Genomic DNA, 20,817 nt, shown 5'->3' on the forward strand with positions numbered 1-20,817 from the left:
CTTCCGATCGCAGATCAAAGCGTACGATTCCGCAAAAAGTAAAACCATCCTGAAATGCCGTGGAATTCCTGCCAGGCCGCCACTGACGGTGGTTGGGCGAGTCTCTCGCGGGCGCGCGCTCGCGCGGTCGTATAGAAAGGCGGCAGTAACCTTGATTCCGTTGCGACCATTTATGAGGTTGATTTTGTTTCGCTCTCTCACTCTGTACGATTAGATTGTGTATGCTTTGTCTCTTTATTATTTGACTTGATTGCTTAGAATGTACCAATAAGGACATCAAAGTTTTATTCATTTAACATGGATTTGTTTAATACAACTTGCTGTAACTACAAAATTCAGCCATGAAGAGAGGATATTTATTTCAAAATAAATAAATATAAATATGAAATATCTTCCCAAGACCACCAGCAATCAAAATCGAACGAAACCAATGCGCAATTCATGCGCCCACATATCAAGTGCAACGAAACGATCTACTTACCCAGCATCGAGACTAATTCACTCCGCCGCCTTACCGGTTTTGCGGCCAATAATAGTAATCGAACGAAAAAAAGGCTGCCCCGCCAAACCACCGTACGCGAAGGGTTCACACACAAACATCCGGGCAGCGCAAACGCAAACAACGCGCAAGTGTGCTTATGCGCAAAGTATGCGCGCAAGCGGGAAACATGTTCTCAGAGGGCAGTACGCGCAACCGCACTCCGATCGGTCCGATCGGGCTTCCTGCAATGCTGTCTGCACGAGTGCAATGCGACGGCAAGCGAGGAACCCAAACCGCTCAACCCAAACACCAAAACGAGAAGGCAGCAAACTGCTCCACCAGGGCTTGGGACAAAGCCTCGCACCGACGGTCGGACAATGGACGGGCTCCGTACCACTGCCCAAGAAGGGAAAACTTGTTTCGATCGTTCAGATCGTTCCGCCCAGCCACCCGTACGGTTGGATCCCGTGCTCCATTCCCAGCGCTGCCTGGGGTATGAAGTAATTGGTAGATCAAATGCTGCCCATGCGGCCCTGTTCGCACACTGACGCACAAGTGCTCCTGTGGGGTTGTGTTCTTTTACGGGCGTCAGGTACGTCAGGTCCTTGCAAAGGTGGACCAGTATTGCAGCGAAACAGCAACAGCACCAATGGAGGCACCAAACCCTTGCCGTACGTTATTGGTACGCGGGCTGCATTAAGTAATCCACTGATTAAACAATCGTTCCCGCGCACACTGCATCTGAATAAGGAAACTGGAAGCTGGACAGTTTGGCGACACCTTCGGCGGCACTGTCCCGTCGTCGAATACAAGTCCGTTCTTGCACAACAACAAATTCCAAATGCACGGATATCCGTTGACAGCGCTCAGCCGGTCATGAATAAACGATGACGATTATTACAGTTTTGTTTTAAGAAGTACAACAACACACCGTTGAGACACGATCGAGTCACGGCGCCATTGGATCGTGCAATTTTATCGACCGATAACGACTTCAAATCAATCTCGCTTTGACAAGGCTTTCCTCATCCGTTTTTGTTTGTGAAGGAAATCCTATTCCAAATTGCGTTTGCGTCCACTTCCGCACGCCTCAAAGCCGTGTGGAATCGACCGAAACTTCAAGCGTGGTGGCACCACCGGCTCGAGTGCCGTTTTCACCGTTTGCTACGCGATCACTACCGATGGTGCGACCTAGAAAGTGACCATTAGCTGTCCACCAGCGACACCGTGATGACCTTCCAGCGAACTCTAAACACTCCCACTACACACGAGCACGCGTGCCCGCAATGATGAGAAGATTTCGCAATTTTCCAATCGGCGTGAAAAAGCCACACGTCATATAAAACTGATCGGCCGGTGATTTTTCCAATCAAAACCGTGTCGGGTGAGTTAGTGCGAGGAGTGTTTGGCTGCAGTGCGTGATCCTCTATCAATACATCATGAAGGTGAGGTGCAGATCAGTTTGGTAAAGTGAAAACATGAACCTAAAACGCCAAGTGCTTCAATCGTTCCAGGTTCTGATAGCAGCAGTGTCAGTTCTAGCACTTGCCAGTGCTCAGCAGTTGATTGATCCGTCGTACTACAATGAGGGTTTGGTGCAGTACAACGACTGGCAGCCAATTGTTGGTCCGAATGTAGTGAATCCATACGCCGTTCCACAGCTCCTACCAGCTCAGCAGTATCCATTTGTCCAGCCCGTACCGGCAGCACAGCTTCCACCAGTTCCTGTGCCATTCCCAGCTCAATATCCGCTACCGTATGCTGGGCAGTATCCTTTCCAGCTCCCGATTCAGGTGCCACAACCGCAAGTGCCTCAAGTGCCTCAACAGCAACAACTGCTGCCAGGACTGGTTGTACCTCCGTACGCCAACGTACAGCAGGTCGGTGCCCCTCAAGTGCAGGTCGTACGCCACGGACTTCCACACTCGGATGCAGCAGCCGTTTCCTACTCCTCGCTAAACTACGGTACCAATAACAATGCCCAGCCAGCGGCACTCCCAACGCCACCAGCGGTCGTCGCAGCTCCAGCGCCCTCTAGCGGTGTAAACAGCGGATCGGCTGGCCCAGTAACGTCCGGTGCGAGTGGTGCGACAGTGGTGAAGGACATTGCCACCTTCGGCACGGAGTATGGTACTGGGGCGGACAAGTCACCCGTCGCGCGGTACGAAGCCATTAACGCCGGCTCGGTACACGTTGCACCGCTGCCGGGACACACCGTCGACCAGAAGCTGATCGCACCCGGCACCACCGAACAGAAGCTGTAGAACAGAAGCGGCTTCCAGCCGGTTTTAGCGCCTTTTAATCATACCCATAAATCGGTTCATGGTTCCGTTTGCTAGCGAAATTGATGTTGCCGTAGTGCTGTAAACAAATAAAGCTACATGGTAATAAAATTAACAGTAGGATGATGAATTCTTGATGCAGTGGTGTCTTGGAACGATCATCAGGCTTGTGTGACGAAGTTGTTTGGGTAATCTATTTATTGCATGATCGATGTTTGAAATGCCTCAAAGCTAGAATGTTGTCATCATTGTTCTGAATAAAGTACAGCTTTCCAGTAATAAATCTAAAACTATACACTAGTTTTAATCTTAACAAATTGTCAATATGTTGCCCCTTGCTAGAAGCTTCTAACAATATCCGCCCATGCGTCTCACGACACGATCAACCATCATTTCGTCAGCACAACAACCAATTACGCGACCCGAACGCGTTCTTTAGTCGCATGCGAGAACACGTTCCATCTGTTCCTGGTCCAATAAATAACCCTAAAATGAAAGTAAAAATACCTCCTTGAACTCACGTATGCAAATCAATCCCGCATTCCGCTTCCCAGCCCCGCCAAGCTATTGCTCATTCTCGAGGATCAATGTTTTAAAGTCCAATATTGCAGGCTTAAAACAACACTCACTCACCAGACGAAATTCCCAACCACCTGTGGCGATGCACTCCTACACACTCCAACGAACAACGACCAGGGTAGACGCTAGATCATGCCTCCGTTTAGGCGTCATTTCCTTGTGCTCTACTTCTTGATCGCGCCTTTCGTGAGTGTGCAAAGTTTTTCGAGTACCCACCAGTGTTCGATCGATCAGATTACATCAGCCCAATCCCAACCGTCTATCTATGCACGGACGCAGGCTGTTTGGCGGTTACACTGCGGCGCAAAAACACACGATATTCGGTGTTCCCGGCACGCAAGCATGATATTTTGAAATTTCGTTTTCTCGCTGTGTACATTTCATTACACCTTGCGACCTGTATTAGCGTCTGGGATTGGGAAGGTAGATGCCGCGGCGTAAGTTGTCGTCCAGAGCCGTGCTGCCTTCCTACATTCTTGTGATTCCACAGGCAAGGGACAACGAGTGAGCAAGGGGGAAAGACCATGCAGACTGGTCAGTTTGATTTGATTCGATGGTGCAATACAGGGAAATATCGGAAAAATTGCTCCATCCATCGTCAGACGGTTCTCCTTGCGGTGCCGTATTGTTGTCGATCGAAATCAAACTGTGAAAACATGCCTAGCATTAAAAAAGGGGGTTGAAACGATTGATTGGGTCGTTTATTGGGGAAATAAGTTCAGGTTAACCCTTACAATGGCAGCGTATTTTCCCAAATAGGTAAGATTGGGAACAACGTACGATATTATAGCAATGAAGTAACACCTCCCGAATAACACAATAGTGTAAAAAATATAAAAAAATATTATTATTGTTGTAATTAATCATAAACCATCCTACTTGTCAATTAAGGGTTTAGCAATCCTTCTCATGCAGTGGATTTGGGTTCCCATTTCAGTCCCCTATGAACGTTGGCGTGGGTGAGTGTTAATGCCGTCTAATTTAATTTCGCCATCGAAACCATTTGCCCGATTACACTTTACCCTCTCCGGTCACAGTCGTACATATGTGGGTGCGCATTTAGTAGTTAAAAGCGAAGCGAAGGATAAAAAACTAATAACAACGATCAAAGCTGCACCTCAAAATCACGCTCCATCCCCACCGTTGCTCGAAGCAGGGAGGTAATTTACCACGCGCCTTCCAAAAATCGACGCCCCTACTTCGTAAAGCCCGTTACGGGTGACAAGCTTTACTGCCGGAGAAAAACGCACTGAAGCACAGAGAGCGAGAGTGGGAGAGTAAAAACTGCCCCAAATAAAAAAAAACACCAACAACTGCCACAAGATAGCCACGGGGTCGATACAAAAAAAACGCGCTAAACAACCCCCGCCAGATGTAAAAGCGAAAGCCATCCGCGTTCCAGCCCAGCGCAGAAACACGCGCGAACGACAAACGCGACCAGCGCGTGCTCTCGATCGTCAAGATCAATGTCACATTCCTGCGCAAGATGCTGGCGCTAAGCGGCCCAAAGGGAAGGGTGCCACAGTGGTAGAGGGCAGCAGCAGCAGTACCTTTTTAAGCGCTGCGAAAACGGTGCACCTTTGGAAGCGGGAAGTGGAATGTACCAGAACTACCGCTTGCTGGGGCCTGTTTTTCGAGCGCCTGCACGGCTTACTCACTGCAGATCAATGGCTTTGCATTTCAGCGTGTGGTTGCACGGTGGTGCAGGGGTTGGTATTTTCTTATTTAGTTACTGCGTTTTTTTTACCTCGTAGCATTATCGTGAGCAATAAAACTTGTCCTGCCGCTCAACCGTGCAGGGTGTCCGAGTAGGTCGAGCAGATTTACGAGGGTTTTTTTTTCGTTTTTTCGTTCTTGTTTGGGTTTGTAACTACAATTCCATACACATTTGTCGTACTACGCCTTAAGCATGAAGTATGCGGCTCGTAAGAAAAGGTATTAGCTCGGAAAAATACAGTCAGCCGAACAATTAATCGTTCGCTGTACCGATTTGTAGCGGCGGTTGTTGAAATATTGGCGCAAAATGCTTTGACGTCTTTGCAGCTCGACATATTAAGCTTTCCGTCAAATTGTGGCTCAAGAATGAAAAAAGATCAGATGCAGCTTTAAAGCGTATAGTAAGGTCTTTATCAGGGTGGTTATTTGGGACATGGGGACAGCCAGTTTAGTTTCCCTTGATGCTCTTTAACTGTCTATATGTCAATCATAAAGATATATAGAGACATAATTGTAGTGGACCTTACAATGCTAAAAGTATACGGCTGGTCTAACTATGAAGTAGTTTCAGTACCATACATCTACTTAGTGGCTAAGGTCAATAGCAGAAGGAATAACACAAAGCACTCGGAAGCTTTGCTACCTAGCTAGAACGTGCTCCACAACTGACATAAAGAATACCGCACACTTCTTGGTATATTTTGTTCCACGTTAGAGCCAGAATAGGACTTTGTGATATTTTGGTGAGTATCTTTAGCTTACAATCAACATTATAAAATGATCTTGACAATGATCTTCAGTGATCAGTTTTGACTTGATCTTTCAGAAGCTGTTGAGATACAATGGAGAAATACTCACTGGAAGAATCGATTCACAGCTTCATGAAGCTATCTTTAACCAATTTATCAGAGACATTTTATTGTTCTAATGAGACCTCTTGATCCTTGTTTCTTCTGAAATCCGAAAAGTTTTAGCAGCTTTTGATTGCAGTTTTCAAAAAATTGACAAACTTGTTATCATGAAGATATATGCAGATATTTATTTCCGATTTTTGTTTTTAAGGTTTCTGTATTTCCATATTCTTCTAGAGAATGGGTAAACGCACAAAATTCCGAATAAAATGCAACCTGACGGCTTCAAACAATCCAAACAAACTATCCATGGCAGAACAATTGATTTCTGCTTTTATAGCACTTAGCGATAACGGTGTTTCTCCCTTGCAATGGCCAAGAATTGCAAATAAACCAGATTGTTGTAGCATCTGGTTTCTAAGGTGTGCCTATAAAGTGTCTCCAATCTGTCCAGCCACAGAATCGTCAAGATATCAACAGAGTTGTTAGAATTCCGACGTCATCAATCGGTGTTAGAATACATTTCGCCTGCCGCCCCACATGGCAATACCAAACCCAGCCAGCTGATGTCGCGTTACATCACACACTTCCTTACGTCGTCCGATCAGATGTCTCGGCGTCTGTTCTGACGCGTGGCACGGTACAAGCCCCACCGTCAGCAGTTCGCTTATATGTAATGTATGCTAATAATTATTGTAATCTAATTCCATCGCCAAACCCTGCTGGATTGAACCGGTCCTAAAATGGAGCGTCCCATCTCGTGCACCACACGGTCACTTCAAAATGCTGATGAAATGTTCTGCCAAGTTTGAGCGATATACATACGACTCGGGGGGGTAATTAATTCAGCATCTTTGCCGGCCAACTGCCCCCGTGTGGAAATCTTCTTCCCTAGGAGCACCCTAGCCGGACAGGTCCCCTCTGTCAGAGGGGTTAGATATAAATACAAGACTCGTAGTACCGTAGATCATCAGAGTCTGATCTGCAGTGTCGAACGAAGTGTGTTGCAATTGCAAGTTAAAAGCCTCCGTTTTCCTCGTGTTTTAGTGCTCTACTCCAAAGATATCACCATGAAGGTATGTATTGAAGGAGTTACAATCAGCAAAGGATTACTAGGTACAACAACGCCCATCTTTTCACAGTGCATCGCAGTTCTCGTGCTTGCCGCGACCGCGCTGATCGCTGAAGGATCAGTAATTCCGCTTGCTCTTGCACCTGGATATGCGCTCGCGCTCCCTGCAGGACTTACCGTTCCTGGTGCAACCGTGATCCAGTCTAACCCACCACCGACGGTCGTCCATGCCCTGCCGGCACCGGTTGCGGTAGATGTCAACGGAACGCCTACCCTTCTGCTGGCACCATCTCCCCTCGGACCGACCGTAGTTGCGCTTGCTCCAGCACCGGGAGCGACAGCCGTTTCGGCAACGCGTGGCGCTGTTCACGTGGCCCCACTGCCAGGACATTCCGTGTCGCAGACGCAGCTGAACCTGGCCCCTGCTCCAGGATCGGAATAGATCGCCGCGCTCGCGCGCATGTGTTCTGAGTGATGCTTGTCCAACCGGGAGCCGTGCCTGCTTAGTCAAACTTGTTCGTATTATGGCACGCGGTTAGGACGAGCTTGTATTACCGAAAACTCTGCCGAATCTATTTTACATCTGCAAATAAATGCATAATTCAAGCAAATGAAACAGAGCAATCTTTTCGACGCAATAGATCATTAGAGAGGCTCCTCATTCATGCAACATTTCCATTAGGCTCTATCTTACCTTTGTTTTCGTGCAGAAAACAAACTCTAAACTATCTTATCTTTCCCGACAACATTCACTAACACACACAGTATGGCGCTACACTCCAGTTGTGGGTCAAGTTTACGCATAACTTTCACCCTCGGCTGAACTTGGCATGGGTAGGTATCGCGCCCAACATCTTCCACCTCGCAACTTAAAACTCACACAGACACACAAACACACGCGTAAAAGGTCCACCATGTTCCACCTGTTTTATGATGCACTCGCATGGACCACCGACGCAGATCCATATTGCGTAAGGATCAATTGCGCAGACGCATCCGCTTTACACACTGGGCCACTGTGATTCCACATTTCTTTCGTTATAAAACAAGATCACCAGCGTTGAGGATGATCCACTTTGTGTTTGACCGCCCGGCACGGTAGCCACATTCGAAGGGGCTTTTCTCTCTGAAGACACACAGCCGCCCATCACAAGAAACCATGCAGGTAAGATACTCTTTACTGACACTTTGCTTGGTTCATTTCACTGACACCGTTCGATTTTTCTTTTTTTTTTACAGCTCTTTGTAACCGTTTTGTTGTGTGTTGTCGTTACAAACTGTGCGGCACACTCCACCAACCTGGCACTCTTCACACCGTACGTACCGGTACACCCGCTCGATGAAGGATACTTCCCGCGGACCCGCTATTTCGAGAACGTGGAAACGGGCCTTCTACAGGAACATCCGATTGTGCGCTTTCCCGACACTACGCACTCACATCCTTACTTTCCCACGGAACCACTGCTACACTTCCCACACCAACAGTCGCTCCCACAGCAACACTTTCACCAGCCCACCCAACACCAGCAGGATCTGTTCCTGCCCGACGATCGGTACCTAAGCTTTATCGCTCCATCCTCGCCGCTCGTTGCGTACGTCCCGGTGCACCGTGGTAAGCCGGGCCCCTGGGCAGTGCCGAACGTGTTCATCAAGGGCCAGGGCTACAGCACCAACCACTACGTTGCACCGGCGCTCATGAAGAAGGTTCTCGCACAGGACCCACGCTAATGCCTGAAAGCTTCTCAAACAAATCAACGCAAATCAGTTACCAGCCAGTGTTGTGTTCCGGTGGGAGAGTTCTGCGAGAAATACAGCTGTTTATTGACTAAGTTTTAAGTGAACAGTGTTGCGTGTTTTTAATGTACGTGTGTGTGTTCTAGTACGTCCCCGGTGGACCGTCCAGGTTGTATTGGAACTGTGAAATCGAATGTCCTGGAAGTGGTGCTATATGAACAGCGCCTCGTGTTGCGGCGATCGACATCGCGCCAGGATATTCCGCCAGCTGCGCTGCCACAACAGGAATGATCGGGACGGGCTCGTTGTACGGTTGGATTGGGGTGTGATCGTGCCACGGTCCGAGTGGATAGAAGTAAGGCCATCCTTCCAGCGACAAACCGGGAAACGATGCGTCCATGCGGCCTACAAACGATGACACGATACCGATTGCCAGTGCAATTCTGAGCACTCTGCTGAAGGGCTTTGTTTCAGAAGGAAGGAAACCAATTGAGAACGTCACTTGAGCACAAACACTACACGTTTTCCGGTAACTTTTGCTTGTTTCTTGGGTCGAATACTTACATCCATCGGTGTTATTTTGCTGCTGCTACTCCGGCGTTCTGTCCCGATCTGGACGAGGAAATGAGTTAAAGTAACAATTCTAACTTCTTGTCCATAGCCTTTTATACCCTTATGAAGTTTCCGTGGTTTTGTTTGCTTTGATTAGAGAACTAGGACGCCTCCCACAAGTGGACGACCTACAGAACCAGAATGTGACATTGTATAAAAAAAAACCACAACAACAAACGGCAGCCCGACCCGACCAGCGTGCACCCATTTTTATGGCAATGTGGCTTTATTTTTCTTCCATTACCCGTAGACTCCAGGATATGGACTCCACCCAAGTTCACGCTTCGGGGCAGGGTTTAGTTTGCAAATGTGCACGCCGTACGGCTAGAACATTGCACGCCGCCACAATCAATCCGTGGGGTGTCTTTTAATTTCTAGTGCACATTTCTAGGTCCATTTCTAGTTTCCCGCCCCGGCTTGACATTGGTCCGCCACGCTATATCCCGGCGGTAGAACAAGAACCAAACACAAAACGGCTGCGCAAGTTCACAGTCAATCGGGACAGTATGCTCGGCTGGTGCCTTTTCTCACTTCCATTAATCGATAGCTTGGCCCACGCGTGACAAACCAGTGCTTATGATTTGGTGGCCAGCGTGCAGTTGCTACCAATAGGGTGCTTTCCCCCTGTCGTTGAACTGTTCTTTATCGGCATTAGTCATGCCGGGGGTGGCGACAGGCGGCTGGGCGTTAAGCTTTCACACCTTCGGCGGCTCCACTCAAGAAGGAAGTTACATGGGTTGTGTTTTTAATCTCAAAGAACTGGAACAACACAAGCCCCCCACAATGCAAACTGAAGTGCAATGCCTTTTGAGAGGCTCGAGATCCGTGTTGCACACGTGTGGGAGTTTACTGTGACAAATGGTGTCAACAGAACATGTGCTTAGAACGAGAATTAAACCATTCTGAAAACCTCACGTTAGATGACTCATTTTAAGTAACAGCTATCGATCATATTTTACATTTGTATCAGTTTTTTTTGTGTATTTCAAATCATACTTTAACCGTGGTCCATTCCTACCGATTATAATGCTACTGCTATCAAGATTTGTTACGGTTCATACTAAGATCGTTTGCGCTAGTAGAACTAGATCCAGTGCTACTTGTTTGTGACTCAACACACAGTAACATTGCAGCCAGGGGTACTGGTTTTCTGCCGTCAATACCTTGGCGTTACAGTTTACAATTTACGTCGAGTCCTTGTTAAGGTTGTCTGCAGTGTCCGGGTGCGATTAGAGACAATAACAGTATCGGGAGGTTGCTTGTATTTCAAGATATTCAGCATTATCCTGATGCCTTCAAAGTACACATATACTACTTATAGGATCTAGATCATGATATAGAGTGCAATTTACCATTATTTTTATGAAAATGAAGAATGATATAATAAATAGTGAAGAAATGCTAGGAATGGAACACAACAAAAAGCTCTTATTTGGTGATCTTATTCAATATAAACCTGTCTTAATCAATCAATTTTCTGACACTAGAAGAGGATCATCGGGGAAATGAGGGGCAACTTGGTCCATACTGGATCTGAACTCACCGCTCATAACCAAGCAGATGTTGATCTTACTTCCAATTACTTGTGCCTTTTCTATTAGTAAACTTCGAGCTTCACTTGACACCCAGACGTTTTAAGCAGCTTTGATCATCTGTTATTCATAAGGAACAGTCCTGATACATTATATTATTTTATGAACTATGCAAGGTACATAAAGCTATGACCAACTTATAGTTAGGCGAAAGAACTCCGTTGGAGCCAAAGCCTCTATAAACTATTCCAACCAACTTATAGCTAGAACTGCGTGACTTACTTTTAGACCAAACCATGGTTTAGGTCAGTCAGGATTGTCAATTCAATCCATCCTTCCTTGTTGATAGTTCAAATGTCCTGACAGTCGATTTCGCTTGAAGAATATTGTTAGCACTCCGTCTCGGTTCCATATCCTCTCACGAGAAAGTACGACACCGATAGGAAATAAAGGGTACATTATTACTACGAAAGTACTAGTTGAAGTACTAGTTTTGCTACGAAAGCACTAATTGTAAGTCTTTATGAATGCATATAATTACTTGACTACAATACTTCTAATATTCACTTGCCTGGATCACCAAGCAGTTAATAAATGTAAAGCAGTCCGATACATTGTTAACTACCTTAATTAGCATACGACATGCCGTGATGTTTTATTGGACCAAACCCTTAGCCGGACAGAACGACTTGCTTACCTTGGTAGCGTGAGAAGTAATACAGTTACATGATCAGTAGATCATGAACAAACAAACCATTCCTACACTATTAATAAGCATAGTAGCAGATCATGATCGTCTTCTATGATATTATACCATACAAGGCTCTTCTTGTTCCAATTGACGATATAGTGAACTGCGTTTGACAAACTCTCACGAGGATCGAAATCATCATGTACACTTTCCGTTTGACTTTTCTTTCAATATTGCCCCAAAATAAATTGTGCATCTAGTTTTAATGAGAAAAATGAAACCAAATTTGGTTTGTTCGTTTTATTCAAACACACACACGCGCGTTCCAGGTCCGAATGAAGTGGGGGTCGAACGATGTAACTCTACCATTCAAATCGGGATAGCGTAACTTTTGAACAATATAGCGATAGACGACAGATGGTAAGAGATAGAATGTTCCAGAGCACCCGAACCGGGGGCACACTGACTAGGGGATGGGATGGCTTAGAGCGTGCCAGGGGCCGGGGCCAGGTTCAGCTGCTGCTGGGAGACGGCATGTCCAGGCAGGGGCGCGACATGCACAGCACCTCGGGTAGCAGTGACGGAGGTGGCTCCAGGGACGACTCCAGCATGGTGAGCGACCGACGCAGCTGGGGCATGCGGAGCGGCCAAGATGGCAGCATGTGGAGCGGCCAGAATGGCAGCGTGCGGCGCGGCCAGGATGGCAGCATGCGGAGCGTAAGCAGCGTGGATGGCGGCGTGCGAGATCGCACCGTACGGGTGGGCCAGCACATTCGACTGGATGACGGTCGGGGCAGCCAGATGACCATAAGGCCAGCCACCGTACGGCAGGAGTCCGGCTTCCGAAACGACGGCCAGGGCCAAGATGACTGCAGCTACCATGCACTGTGGGTTGGGGAAGGAGCAAAGTTAGTGGATTTTGGGAAATTTTGAAAATTTTTCCAAAAAATATTCAATTTTTTTGTTTTAATGACGCAAACCGTCTACAAAACACTCCGTTTTGGCAAAACGTACCTTCATTTTGGTGGTTTTGGTATGGGAGCGGTTGTTTCGGGTGGTTACTTTTGAACGGTTGTGGAGGTTATGATGCCTTACCGAGGACCGCCTGCCGGTTTTTATACGGAAACTCCTGCCTGCCTAAACCAACGGCGACCGATCAGATACCGGCCGCCAACGGTACGCCTCGACCTCGGTACCGTTTGGCGCGCATGTGCACCCGGTGCAATTGTGCATGTGCATAATCTCCCACCACCAACAACACCTTGCGAACACCAGCGTCATGCGGGGTGCAGTTGAGAATAAGGTACATACACACACAACAACAAAAAACAACAACATGGGTGCAATACTAAGCCGGCGCACTCATTGAGCGACAACAACAACACCCTGGCAAAGCTTTTTCCTATATACACCAGCGGTATGTTCTTTCACTTTGGCCCGATCGCGGACCCGAAGGTCCCACTCGAGAGCACCCCGTCAGCTCTAGAATGCGGACACATGCGGTGGGGCTTCTACCGCTATTTGACCATATGCTCGAAACTAATGCTCGATTTACATACGCGCGTACACTGCTAGTCGGCGAAGACTTGCGCGATTGACGTACGCGATTTGCTATGTACTAGATCTGGTGCGCTTTGCGCCTTAACCCAAACGGATCACTGAACTTGAAAAAAGGCGGGCAATTGTCCCCAACTCTCACCGAACGATTTGCTCGAGTGGTTACAGCGATAGTGTCTGTGTTACATCAGAATTTACCGACGGGTGGGTTCTTTCACTTCCTTCTAGACCTCAAAACACCAACGCCGTCGTCCATCTGGGTCCACCAGCTGCCAGCTGAGCTATGTATTCTTGCACAGGGTGCAGGCACCGTGGAATGTGGAGCGTTTGCGCGTGGGGCTTTCGTCGGTGGATGAGAGGTCGCGCCGGACCATTAATTGCTCGATAGGTTAGGGTTTGCGGGTTTGCAATCGCGGCGGTAAAAGTGTAACCGCGATCGTACGGAACGCGATCGAGCGGCGTGGTGTTTTGCCTCTTCGTACCATGTCCTTCCTGGAGTTGGACCACCGTTCTGGCTCCAGAGCATTCTCGGGAGCTGACGTTGGACGGTGCAGGTATAAAACCCATACCAAACGCTCGGAATAGTATCACAATCAGTCCAAGCGTTCGATCGAACAGATCTCCAGCAAGAGTAATTCAGTGTTCAGTAGCACCAAACCAAACACCACCCAACTCAATCATCATGAAGGTGGGTTCCTTCGTCCTGGAAGGGACACAACACTCTCACCTTTGAGCGCATTAACACTCCTACTCTACATTATCACAGGTCGCCGTTGTTGCCGTTGTTCTCGCCCTTGCCGTCGTCTCGGAGGCTGGAGTGCTTCCGTGGGGCTGGCCATACGCTGGACTTCCGGCCGCTTACCCAGTTGCTGCGTGGCCACCGGCAGCCATCCATGCCGCCTACCCAGCGTACGCTCACCATGGCGCTTATCTGGCCGCCCCGCACGCTGCCATCCTGGCCGCTCCTCATGCCCCAGCTGCCTCGGTCGCTCACCATGCCGGTGTTGTCCCTGGAGCCACCTCGGTCACTGCCACCCGTGGTGCTGTGCATGTCGCGCCCCTGCCTGGACATGCCGTCTCCCAGCAGCAGCTGAACCTGGCCCCGGCCCCGGGAACCATCTAAGTCCGAGTACACCCAGACCGCACCCAAACATTCAACTGGAACTCATCATCCCACACCGTGTGCAAATCCGCTGAACAAGTGATAACATACTCATTAGCTGTTAAGTAGTTCGTTCGTTTGCGATCTGTTTTCGTTTCCACTGCATTCACGCAAAGTGCTTGAATAAAGGCAATAATGCAAAGCATTTTATAAAAAATAACATATTCTGAGTTTTTTTTTTACTTAGGGTTGAGTCGTATCATAATTGAAATAGTAGTATTTTTTTGAAAATTACGATCAAGTCATATATCATAAGAGATGAAGTGTTGTTTTCAGGACATCTTCAACATCTTAAGTAAATCTTCAACTCAGACAATATACTGACCTAAAAAATGAGAACTTTTCTAGAAGAAACATATTTTTAACCTTATTTACACTCAAAGTCTCCACTTTGAAACCAAAAGTTGTTCATAGAGAACTTTACAATGCATTCCCATCTGCTTGGCTGCATTATTATACATCGATAGATGTATAATAATAATTAATTTAATGTTCTTTAGCTCTCAATTTTGCAACTACAAGTTTTTATGCTTTGTAAGCTAGTAATATTCATAATAAGACGTTTTTTGGTGTCCTGATAGCATAATCATGAACAGGTTAAAATGACAAATATGGTTGGATTCCCTTCTTTACCATTATCCCATAGCATGGGTTGACTTTGCAATCCAGTTGCACTCAGCTCCTTTGCCCGGGGCATGGGCTAAGTTGTAAATTGACGTTGATGACATAATGGCTATGGGCGGCTCCGTCAATTCGCAAGACTTAACAACAGGCCCCTCATGGGTTCAAACCTCATATGGGCCGTCCTCCCGTAACAAGACTGCTGCGTGGTACTGGATAAGTCTCGAAAGCCTGTATATGCCGGCATGTACGCATAGAACACTACGCCAAATAGAATAAAGATCGCGTAGGAAGCTATCGAAACAAAAAGTTGGAGACAAAAATAATCGTATAGAACTGATTATTGAAGACATGCCTAAAATAAACTAGATAAACTTTTCTTGAAATACATGTACAATTGCTTGGTTTTTTTTTAATTTTTGTAAAATTATTTCTTTCTAGTAGAGTAGTATTTATTTATACATAAACTTAATTTTCTTCACAATTCATTACATTGGTTCTGGTCGCTTAATTCCATTATTCGCACCTTAACTCAATACTAGCTATTTCTTTTCTTGTGCTATGCCATTTTGAAATTAATTATTATGGGATGATTATGGAGGATGATCCAACCTTTGGGAAAAATTGACAAAAAACCCTGGCTTTTATTTCTTTCTCATATTGATCGTTGTTATGTAACTTTAGAAAATTCGACATAATGTTTTAATGTTGCTTTTGCTGATTTATATTAAAACTGTTTTTTATACAAATTCTGTTTGTCTGTACATTTTTTCCTGTTTCCAGGTTGCTCCGGTTGTCCATTTGTTCGATTGTGCCACAAACACATCCCACCGATTACAGGTAGTACTTCGACGGCAGCACCTTTCCGTAGCCCAATCCGTAGCCGTAACCGGCACCGTAGCCATATCCGGCACCATAGCCGTAACCGCCATAGCCGTATCCGCCATAGCTCACCACCTTAGCCGGTGCGGCGTACGAAACGACTTTGTTGACCAGTGGGTAGCTGTTGTACACCGACGGATAGGCGTACTTGGCGGTGGCCAGCGGCAGCACCGACTTGCCGTACAGTCCGTACGATGGGTATGCGACCGAGGTCGTCACCGGCCAGGTCGAGCCGTATCCAACCAAACCACCACCGTACGGCAGGTAGGAAGCTTCAGCGACGGCCAGCAGAACCAGAGCGATCGATGCAATGAAGACCTAGACAAAAGAAGAAATGGAAACTGAATCCTTCGGGATCTACTTGTTGTAAACTGATTGCTTACCTTCATGATGATGGTTTTTAGTTGGGGTTGGTTTGGAAGCTAGCTTGGAAGCAAATGTGCTGCGGACGATGTTGCTCGAGGCTGTTTGATGCCTTACCGTTGGCAGAAGTGCGGTTTTATACTTGCCCCGATGTTCTCGTCTATAGCCAAGGTGTCTTCTTCACCGTTTGCTTATCATGAAGAACGGTGAGAGGAACTACAGAATATGTTAGCCCCACACCACATTCACTTCGGCCAGACGCACCCAGTGCTGAAATTATACCACCCAAAAGGACGTTCGCAGTGGCGCGTGAAGGACGCACGGGTGAACCCGTGTTAGAAATCCACAATCCAAAACAGCACTTCCGATCGCTTAGACACGCGTGGTTGACGAAACTGAGAGCACCAACAAGCAAGTGGATTTATCTGCATGAGAATGTTTGGTTTAGTGATGGCTGGACGATTCTGTCTGCTAACCGAGGCCTTACGGGTCGTAAATTAATATAATTCAATTTGTTTGACCTATCTTTTTGATCAGTTTATTGGGCTGGTTAGAAATGACAGGTTGATTATAATGTGCTTTATTACAGTTTGTGATATTTGCTTGCTCTGATCGCTACGATCATCAAGCTTGTTTGCTTTTCATAGCTTGTTCACACATTTTAACAGTCGTATACCGACATATTTTGATGTTTTAAGTACTATTGAGGTCCTCTTGAATAAAAAAATCAAAAGGTACTATTGGGAAAGGAGCTTTCAAAGCGTTTTCAGTAAAGTAGTTTTAATGACATGTTATCTCTTATACATCATTTTCAAAAGCTTTTTCTAGATGGCGTAACGTTCTACGCGAGTTTTTTTTGCGGAAAAATAGATATGGAAATAAATTGAAATAACTATTTTATCCACAAAGTTTTAAATTATCGCTCTAATCTGTCAAGCTTAAAGAGGTTTATCTTCATTTGGCGCAAAAACTGTTGATTTTTGCTTGCTCTGATCGCTGCGATCATCAAGCTTGTTTGCTTTTCTTATTTTGTTCACACATTTTAGCCGGCGTATACCGAAATGATCGTAAATGATCGTATACGCCTGCCATAAGCTACAAATGGACATCTATCTCAGTTATGGCTGCCTATGACTTATTTATTTACTTTTAACAGCATACTATGTATCTACATACTATTCGATATTTATTTAAATTCAACGGGCGTTATGTGGCCCTCTCGAAACGAGGTTACATGAAAGCTATACACAATTATAAACATGAATTTAAACGCAGCAAAAATAAATTAACATAGAGTAGGCCGCACGGCAGGAATACAATTCATAAATACGGCGCGCGACATATCAAATTGGTGACGATCACAAACGACATTGATAAGTTCTGCATATATGTGCTCTATATGTTCTGCATTTTGAGGGCCGATCGGATAGTTGGGGGATTGAGCTAATGACGGACATGGCTTGTTAATCCGTACGCCTTGACGTTTGAATCATCGTAGTCTTCTTAATATTCTGTATTTCAGTCAATTTCAATACATCGTTACTGCTTAAGAGCATCAAATTGTAATACAATAATTACATTTGGGTACAGTAATTTGGACATAAGCAAGATTTATTTATTTTTCAGAAAGAACGGCTTCGGACGTATTGCGGGACATCAGTAAGACAATTCCCTAGGAAATATAACACATTATTAACTTAAACAAGGAAAGTCTAGTCATGATTATAGCCTTGAGTCAAATTGTTCACAATGTAGCAAACGAGGAGGATATCAAAAGTGCGTTCAAGGTATAATACCATGTTTAGAATTTGTAGAAATTGTAGTTGAAGTTCAAGTGTAGTAATAATACTTTTATAACAAACCGATTACAATAGAAAAACCGAAAAACACAAAAAACAAAACCATCGAATTATTTTTATGATGTCATTTATTCATGTAAATAACTTCTATTTACAGTAAATGTACAATCTGCTGAGATAACCATGAACAAAGCAACAGCCAGCTATCCTGCCTTTCAACCAAACGGTGGCCAACCGATCGCCCAGCATTGCTGCTGAACCGCTCAGCCGTCCACCGTCTGTCTATTAGCACTAGTTTCCTCGGGTCTATCACACATCATCCTTCTTCCAATATCCTGTTTCCAGTTGGCGTGTCCTCACACTTCCGCTTTACAGAGTTCCGGGGGCCGGGGCCAGGTTCAGCTGCTTCTGCGACACGGCGTGGCCGGGCAGCGGGGCAACATGGACGGCACCACGGGTGGCAGTGACCGAGGTAGCTCCAGGGACGACACCGGCATGGTGAGCGACCGAGGCAAGCGGGGCATGGGGAGCGGCCAGCAGAGCGGCGTGCGGGGCAGCATAGGCAGCGACGGCCGCTGGGTAGGCAGCAGCATGGGCGTACGGGTAGCCAGCGTGGGCGTACGGGTAGGCGGCATGAGCGTACGGCCAGGCTCCAGCGTTGGCCTGCACGACGGTGGCACCGTATCCGGCGTACGGGTATCCAGCGTACGGGTATCCGGCGTACGGGTATCCAGCCTCGGCGGCGACGGCCAGGGCGATGACGGCAACGGCGGCAACGATGCACTGTTAAAAACAGGGAAGCGGGGAAATTGATTAAAAACTATCCTTGCGATCCTTGCAGGCGAATCCTGACAGATGCAGCTGCACTGGAACACTGCCTACCTTCATGGTGGTTGGTAGGTTGGTGTTGTTTGGTGAGTTGCTAGATGAGCTGTTAGAACGCTTGGGTTACTTCTGATTTGATATGGCCAGCGACGGATCCTTTTATACACCGATCGTCCAGCCCGACCGAAGATTGGCTCGCCAACAGGGAAGAACCCGATCCCATTCCATTCCACACCGACGGGGGTTGAAATGCTCACCCCACAAGCGCGACAAACCGATCACCCAACCGATCCGTTCGCCTTGCACACCCCCCTTTACAATTCCTTTCTCCTCCCTCTCAACGATTTCGCTCCAAATGCACACCCCTCGGCAGGGGCTGGGCCACCGATTCCCAAACAAAAAAGCGCTCCGTTGCAACTGCAATCGGAATGCATGCTGCCAGCGAGCGAGGAGAGGGAGAAGAAAATTGTTCACCGTTCGCACTATCGCACATGCACCGCCTAGCAACAGCTACACCAACATACACACACACACACACAGCATGATTATGAAACCCGGTAGAAGGGGCCGATCGGCATGCCGATCGATACCGAACACCGTTTTTGCAGGCGAGCTTCCGCTCTGCCCCGGATCGCGGTGTCGGTTCGCGGTTCGGACACTCCGGCAGGCCCAGAATTGGCGATTGTGGTCCGTCAGGGTCCAACGACTTCGAAGGTCATGGTGGTGGAGTGCTGGAGGAGGGTCGGCAGCGGGCAACGGGAAACGGAAAAATCAAACCAATCGGAACCTAGTTCTAGTTATGACAAATGGTCAGTGGAGGGCTTGCGAAAAAGAAGGTTCTTGTTGCTGGCTAGAAGCAAAATCGATGATAGGCGATTAGAAGAGTTCAACTAGCACAAGAAGAATGGTAAATGCAAGAAGTGTTCGATCGTTTCGAAAGGAGGTAAGGCAGTTTGGAATTCTTGAGTAGTATTCATATTATTTATGATCGGATTGGAATTATTATGATCGTTAGAATAAAGGCTTGAACCAAAAAGGCCTCCCAAGTGTCTTTGAAGAATGTGATTGTAAAAGGCATATTTTAAAGTTTTTATTAAAACAATTTGATCCAGTTGTTGAGTAAATGTAAGTTAAACCAATAGAAGAAACAAAGAACGCACGTTAGCAAATCCACTACCATAAATGAATTACAATTTGAGGAGTAATACTTTGAGGAGCAATTCTTTTACAGCTTGGGTGTTCAAATATGTCTGAATTATCAATAAAATTTCCATCAGAATCACTGCATCCTATATTTGTCATTTTAGGTGATACTTGAAGAATTATCCTATGTGAGCAAAATGCAAAGAAGTTCCTGTATTACTTCCTGTTTCTGTAATGCTGTATTACTGTATTACTTCTGCTTTAAGAACTTCTCGCTCTCTCATGTCAATTATATCAATTAATATCCTTAAGTTCAAAGATAAAAATGAGCTGGAGTTCTTTAGGTATACCAATCGTTCAGTGTTGAGATGTCGATCAGATCTAAAATGATCGTTTCTACCGATCGTCTAGAGTTCATGTATGCCATGCACTAGGACAAGCTGTTATAAAAACATTTAAGGATGTACCATTTATTTACATTTAAGTTTAAGTTACTCGCTATTGTCTATTGTAGTCTTTGAAGTCATGTTGTAACTATCGCTTGGACTGTTCCAGTGTCAATCAAGTTTACGAAACTGGCCGATAATGATTGTCGAAAAGGGGAACGTCAATAGGAAATGAACTCCTTATACCATCATTGTAAGTCGTTCGATTAAACTTCAATTTATCTCGTTACTACTTAAGCTAGTCTTATTTAACTGATAAAAAATGATTCCAGGATATGTTTGTCAATCACCCGAGTCAATTCAATTACCATCATTTAACTCTGTTTTTCATCGCAAGTCAATAGGAACTCTTCATGTCTCCAAAACACTCTGTCAAACAATAATTATCAAATTCCTTCTTTTTGATCCTGATCCTGTTCTTTGCTCACGTCAACTTTCTTCTACCAACGTCGCCGCTTACCTAAGACTG

The 20,817-nt window shown here is 46.2% G+C and overlaps 7 protein-coding genes across 7 annotated transcripts; 4 read left to right on the forward strand and 3 right to left on the reverse strand.

Moving 5' to 3' along the window:
- The first annotated feature begins 1,612 nt into the window (after window positions 1-1,612).
- Window positions 1,613-2,942, forward strand: LOC133393338 (uncharacterized). Its single transcript, XM_061657936.1, has 2 exons — window positions 1,613-1,926; window positions 1,996-2,942. The coding sequence occupies exons 1-2, from the start codon at window positions 1,921-1,923 to the stop codon at window positions 2,743-2,745; spliced, it is 756 nt and encodes a 251-aa protein (XP_061513920.1). The 5' UTR covers window positions 1,613-1,920; the 3' UTR covers window positions 2,746-2,942.
- A 3,905-nt stretch (window positions 2,943-6,847) lies between these two features.
- Window positions 6,848-7,597, forward strand: LOC5668189 (adult cuticle protein 1). The gene is made up of 2 exons (XM_001688941.2): window positions 6,848-6,985; window positions 7,052-7,597. Exons 1-2 carry the CDS (start codon window positions 6,980-6,982, stop codon window positions 7,421-7,423), a joined length of 378 nt encoding a protein of 125 aa, XP_001688993.1. The 5' UTR covers window positions 6,848-6,979; the 3' UTR covers window positions 7,424-7,597.
- Window positions 7,598-8,020: 423 nt separating this feature from the next.
- On the forward strand, window positions 8,021-8,817 carry LOC133393408 (uncharacterized). Its single transcript, XM_061658267.1, has 2 exons — window positions 8,021-8,146; window positions 8,221-8,817. Exons 1-2 carry the CDS (start codon window positions 8,141-8,143, stop codon window positions 8,707-8,709), a joined length of 495 nt encoding a protein of 164 aa, XP_061514251.1. The 5' UTR covers window positions 8,021-8,140; the 3' UTR covers window positions 8,710-8,817.
- A 2,993-nt stretch (window positions 8,818-11,810) lies between these two features.
- On the reverse strand, window positions 11,811-12,675 carry LOC5668185 (adult cuticle protein 1). Its single transcript, XM_001688939.2, has 2 exons — window positions 12,565-12,675; window positions 11,811-12,435 (listed from the first exon to the last, which is right to left on the reverse strand). The coding sequence occupies exons 1-2, from the start codon at window positions 12,568-12,570 to the stop codon at window positions 12,034-12,036; spliced, it is 408 nt and encodes a 135-aa protein (XP_001688991.2). The 5' UTR covers window positions 12,571-12,675; the 3' UTR covers window positions 11,811-12,033.
- A 999-nt stretch (window positions 12,676-13,674) lies between these two features.
- LOC1277524 (adult cuticle protein 1) lies at window positions 13,675-14,429 on the forward strand. Its single transcript, XM_316991.5, has 2 exons — window positions 13,675-13,795; window positions 13,874-14,429. The coding sequence occupies exons 1-2, from the start codon at window positions 13,790-13,792 to the stop codon at window positions 14,228-14,230; spliced, it is 363 nt and encodes a 120-aa protein (XP_316991.4). The 5' UTR covers window positions 13,675-13,789; the 3' UTR covers window positions 14,231-14,429.
- A 1,161-nt stretch (window positions 14,430-15,590) lies between these two features.
- LOC5668186 (shematrin-like protein 1) lies at window positions 15,591-16,267 on the reverse strand. Its single transcript, XM_001688938.2, has 2 exons — window positions 16,156-16,267; window positions 15,591-16,090 (listed from the first exon to the last, which is right to left on the reverse strand). Exons 1-2 carry the CDS (start codon window positions 16,159-16,161, stop codon window positions 15,725-15,727), a joined length of 372 nt encoding a protein of 123 aa, XP_001688990.2. The 5' UTR covers window positions 16,162-16,267; the 3' UTR covers window positions 15,591-15,724.
- Window positions 16,268-18,044: 1,777 nt separating this feature from the next.
- On the reverse strand, window positions 18,045-18,926 carry LOC1277523 (adult cuticle protein 1). Its single transcript, XM_316990.4, has 2 exons — window positions 18,817-18,926; window positions 18,045-18,717 (listed from the first exon to the last, which is right to left on the reverse strand). Exons 1-2 carry the CDS (start codon window positions 18,820-18,822, stop codon window positions 18,304-18,306), a joined length of 420 nt encoding a protein of 139 aa, XP_316990.3. The 5' UTR covers window positions 18,823-18,926; the 3' UTR covers window positions 18,045-18,303.
- Window positions 18,927-20,817: the final 1,891 nt, after the last annotated feature.

Source organism: Anopheles gambiae, chromosome 3 (assembly GCF_943734735.2).
Source record: "Anopheles gambiae chromosome 3, idAnoGambNW_F1_1, whole genome shotgun sequence".
Lineage (NCBI taxonomy): Eukaryota > Metazoa > Arthropoda > Insecta > Diptera > Culicidae > Anopheles > Anopheles gambiae.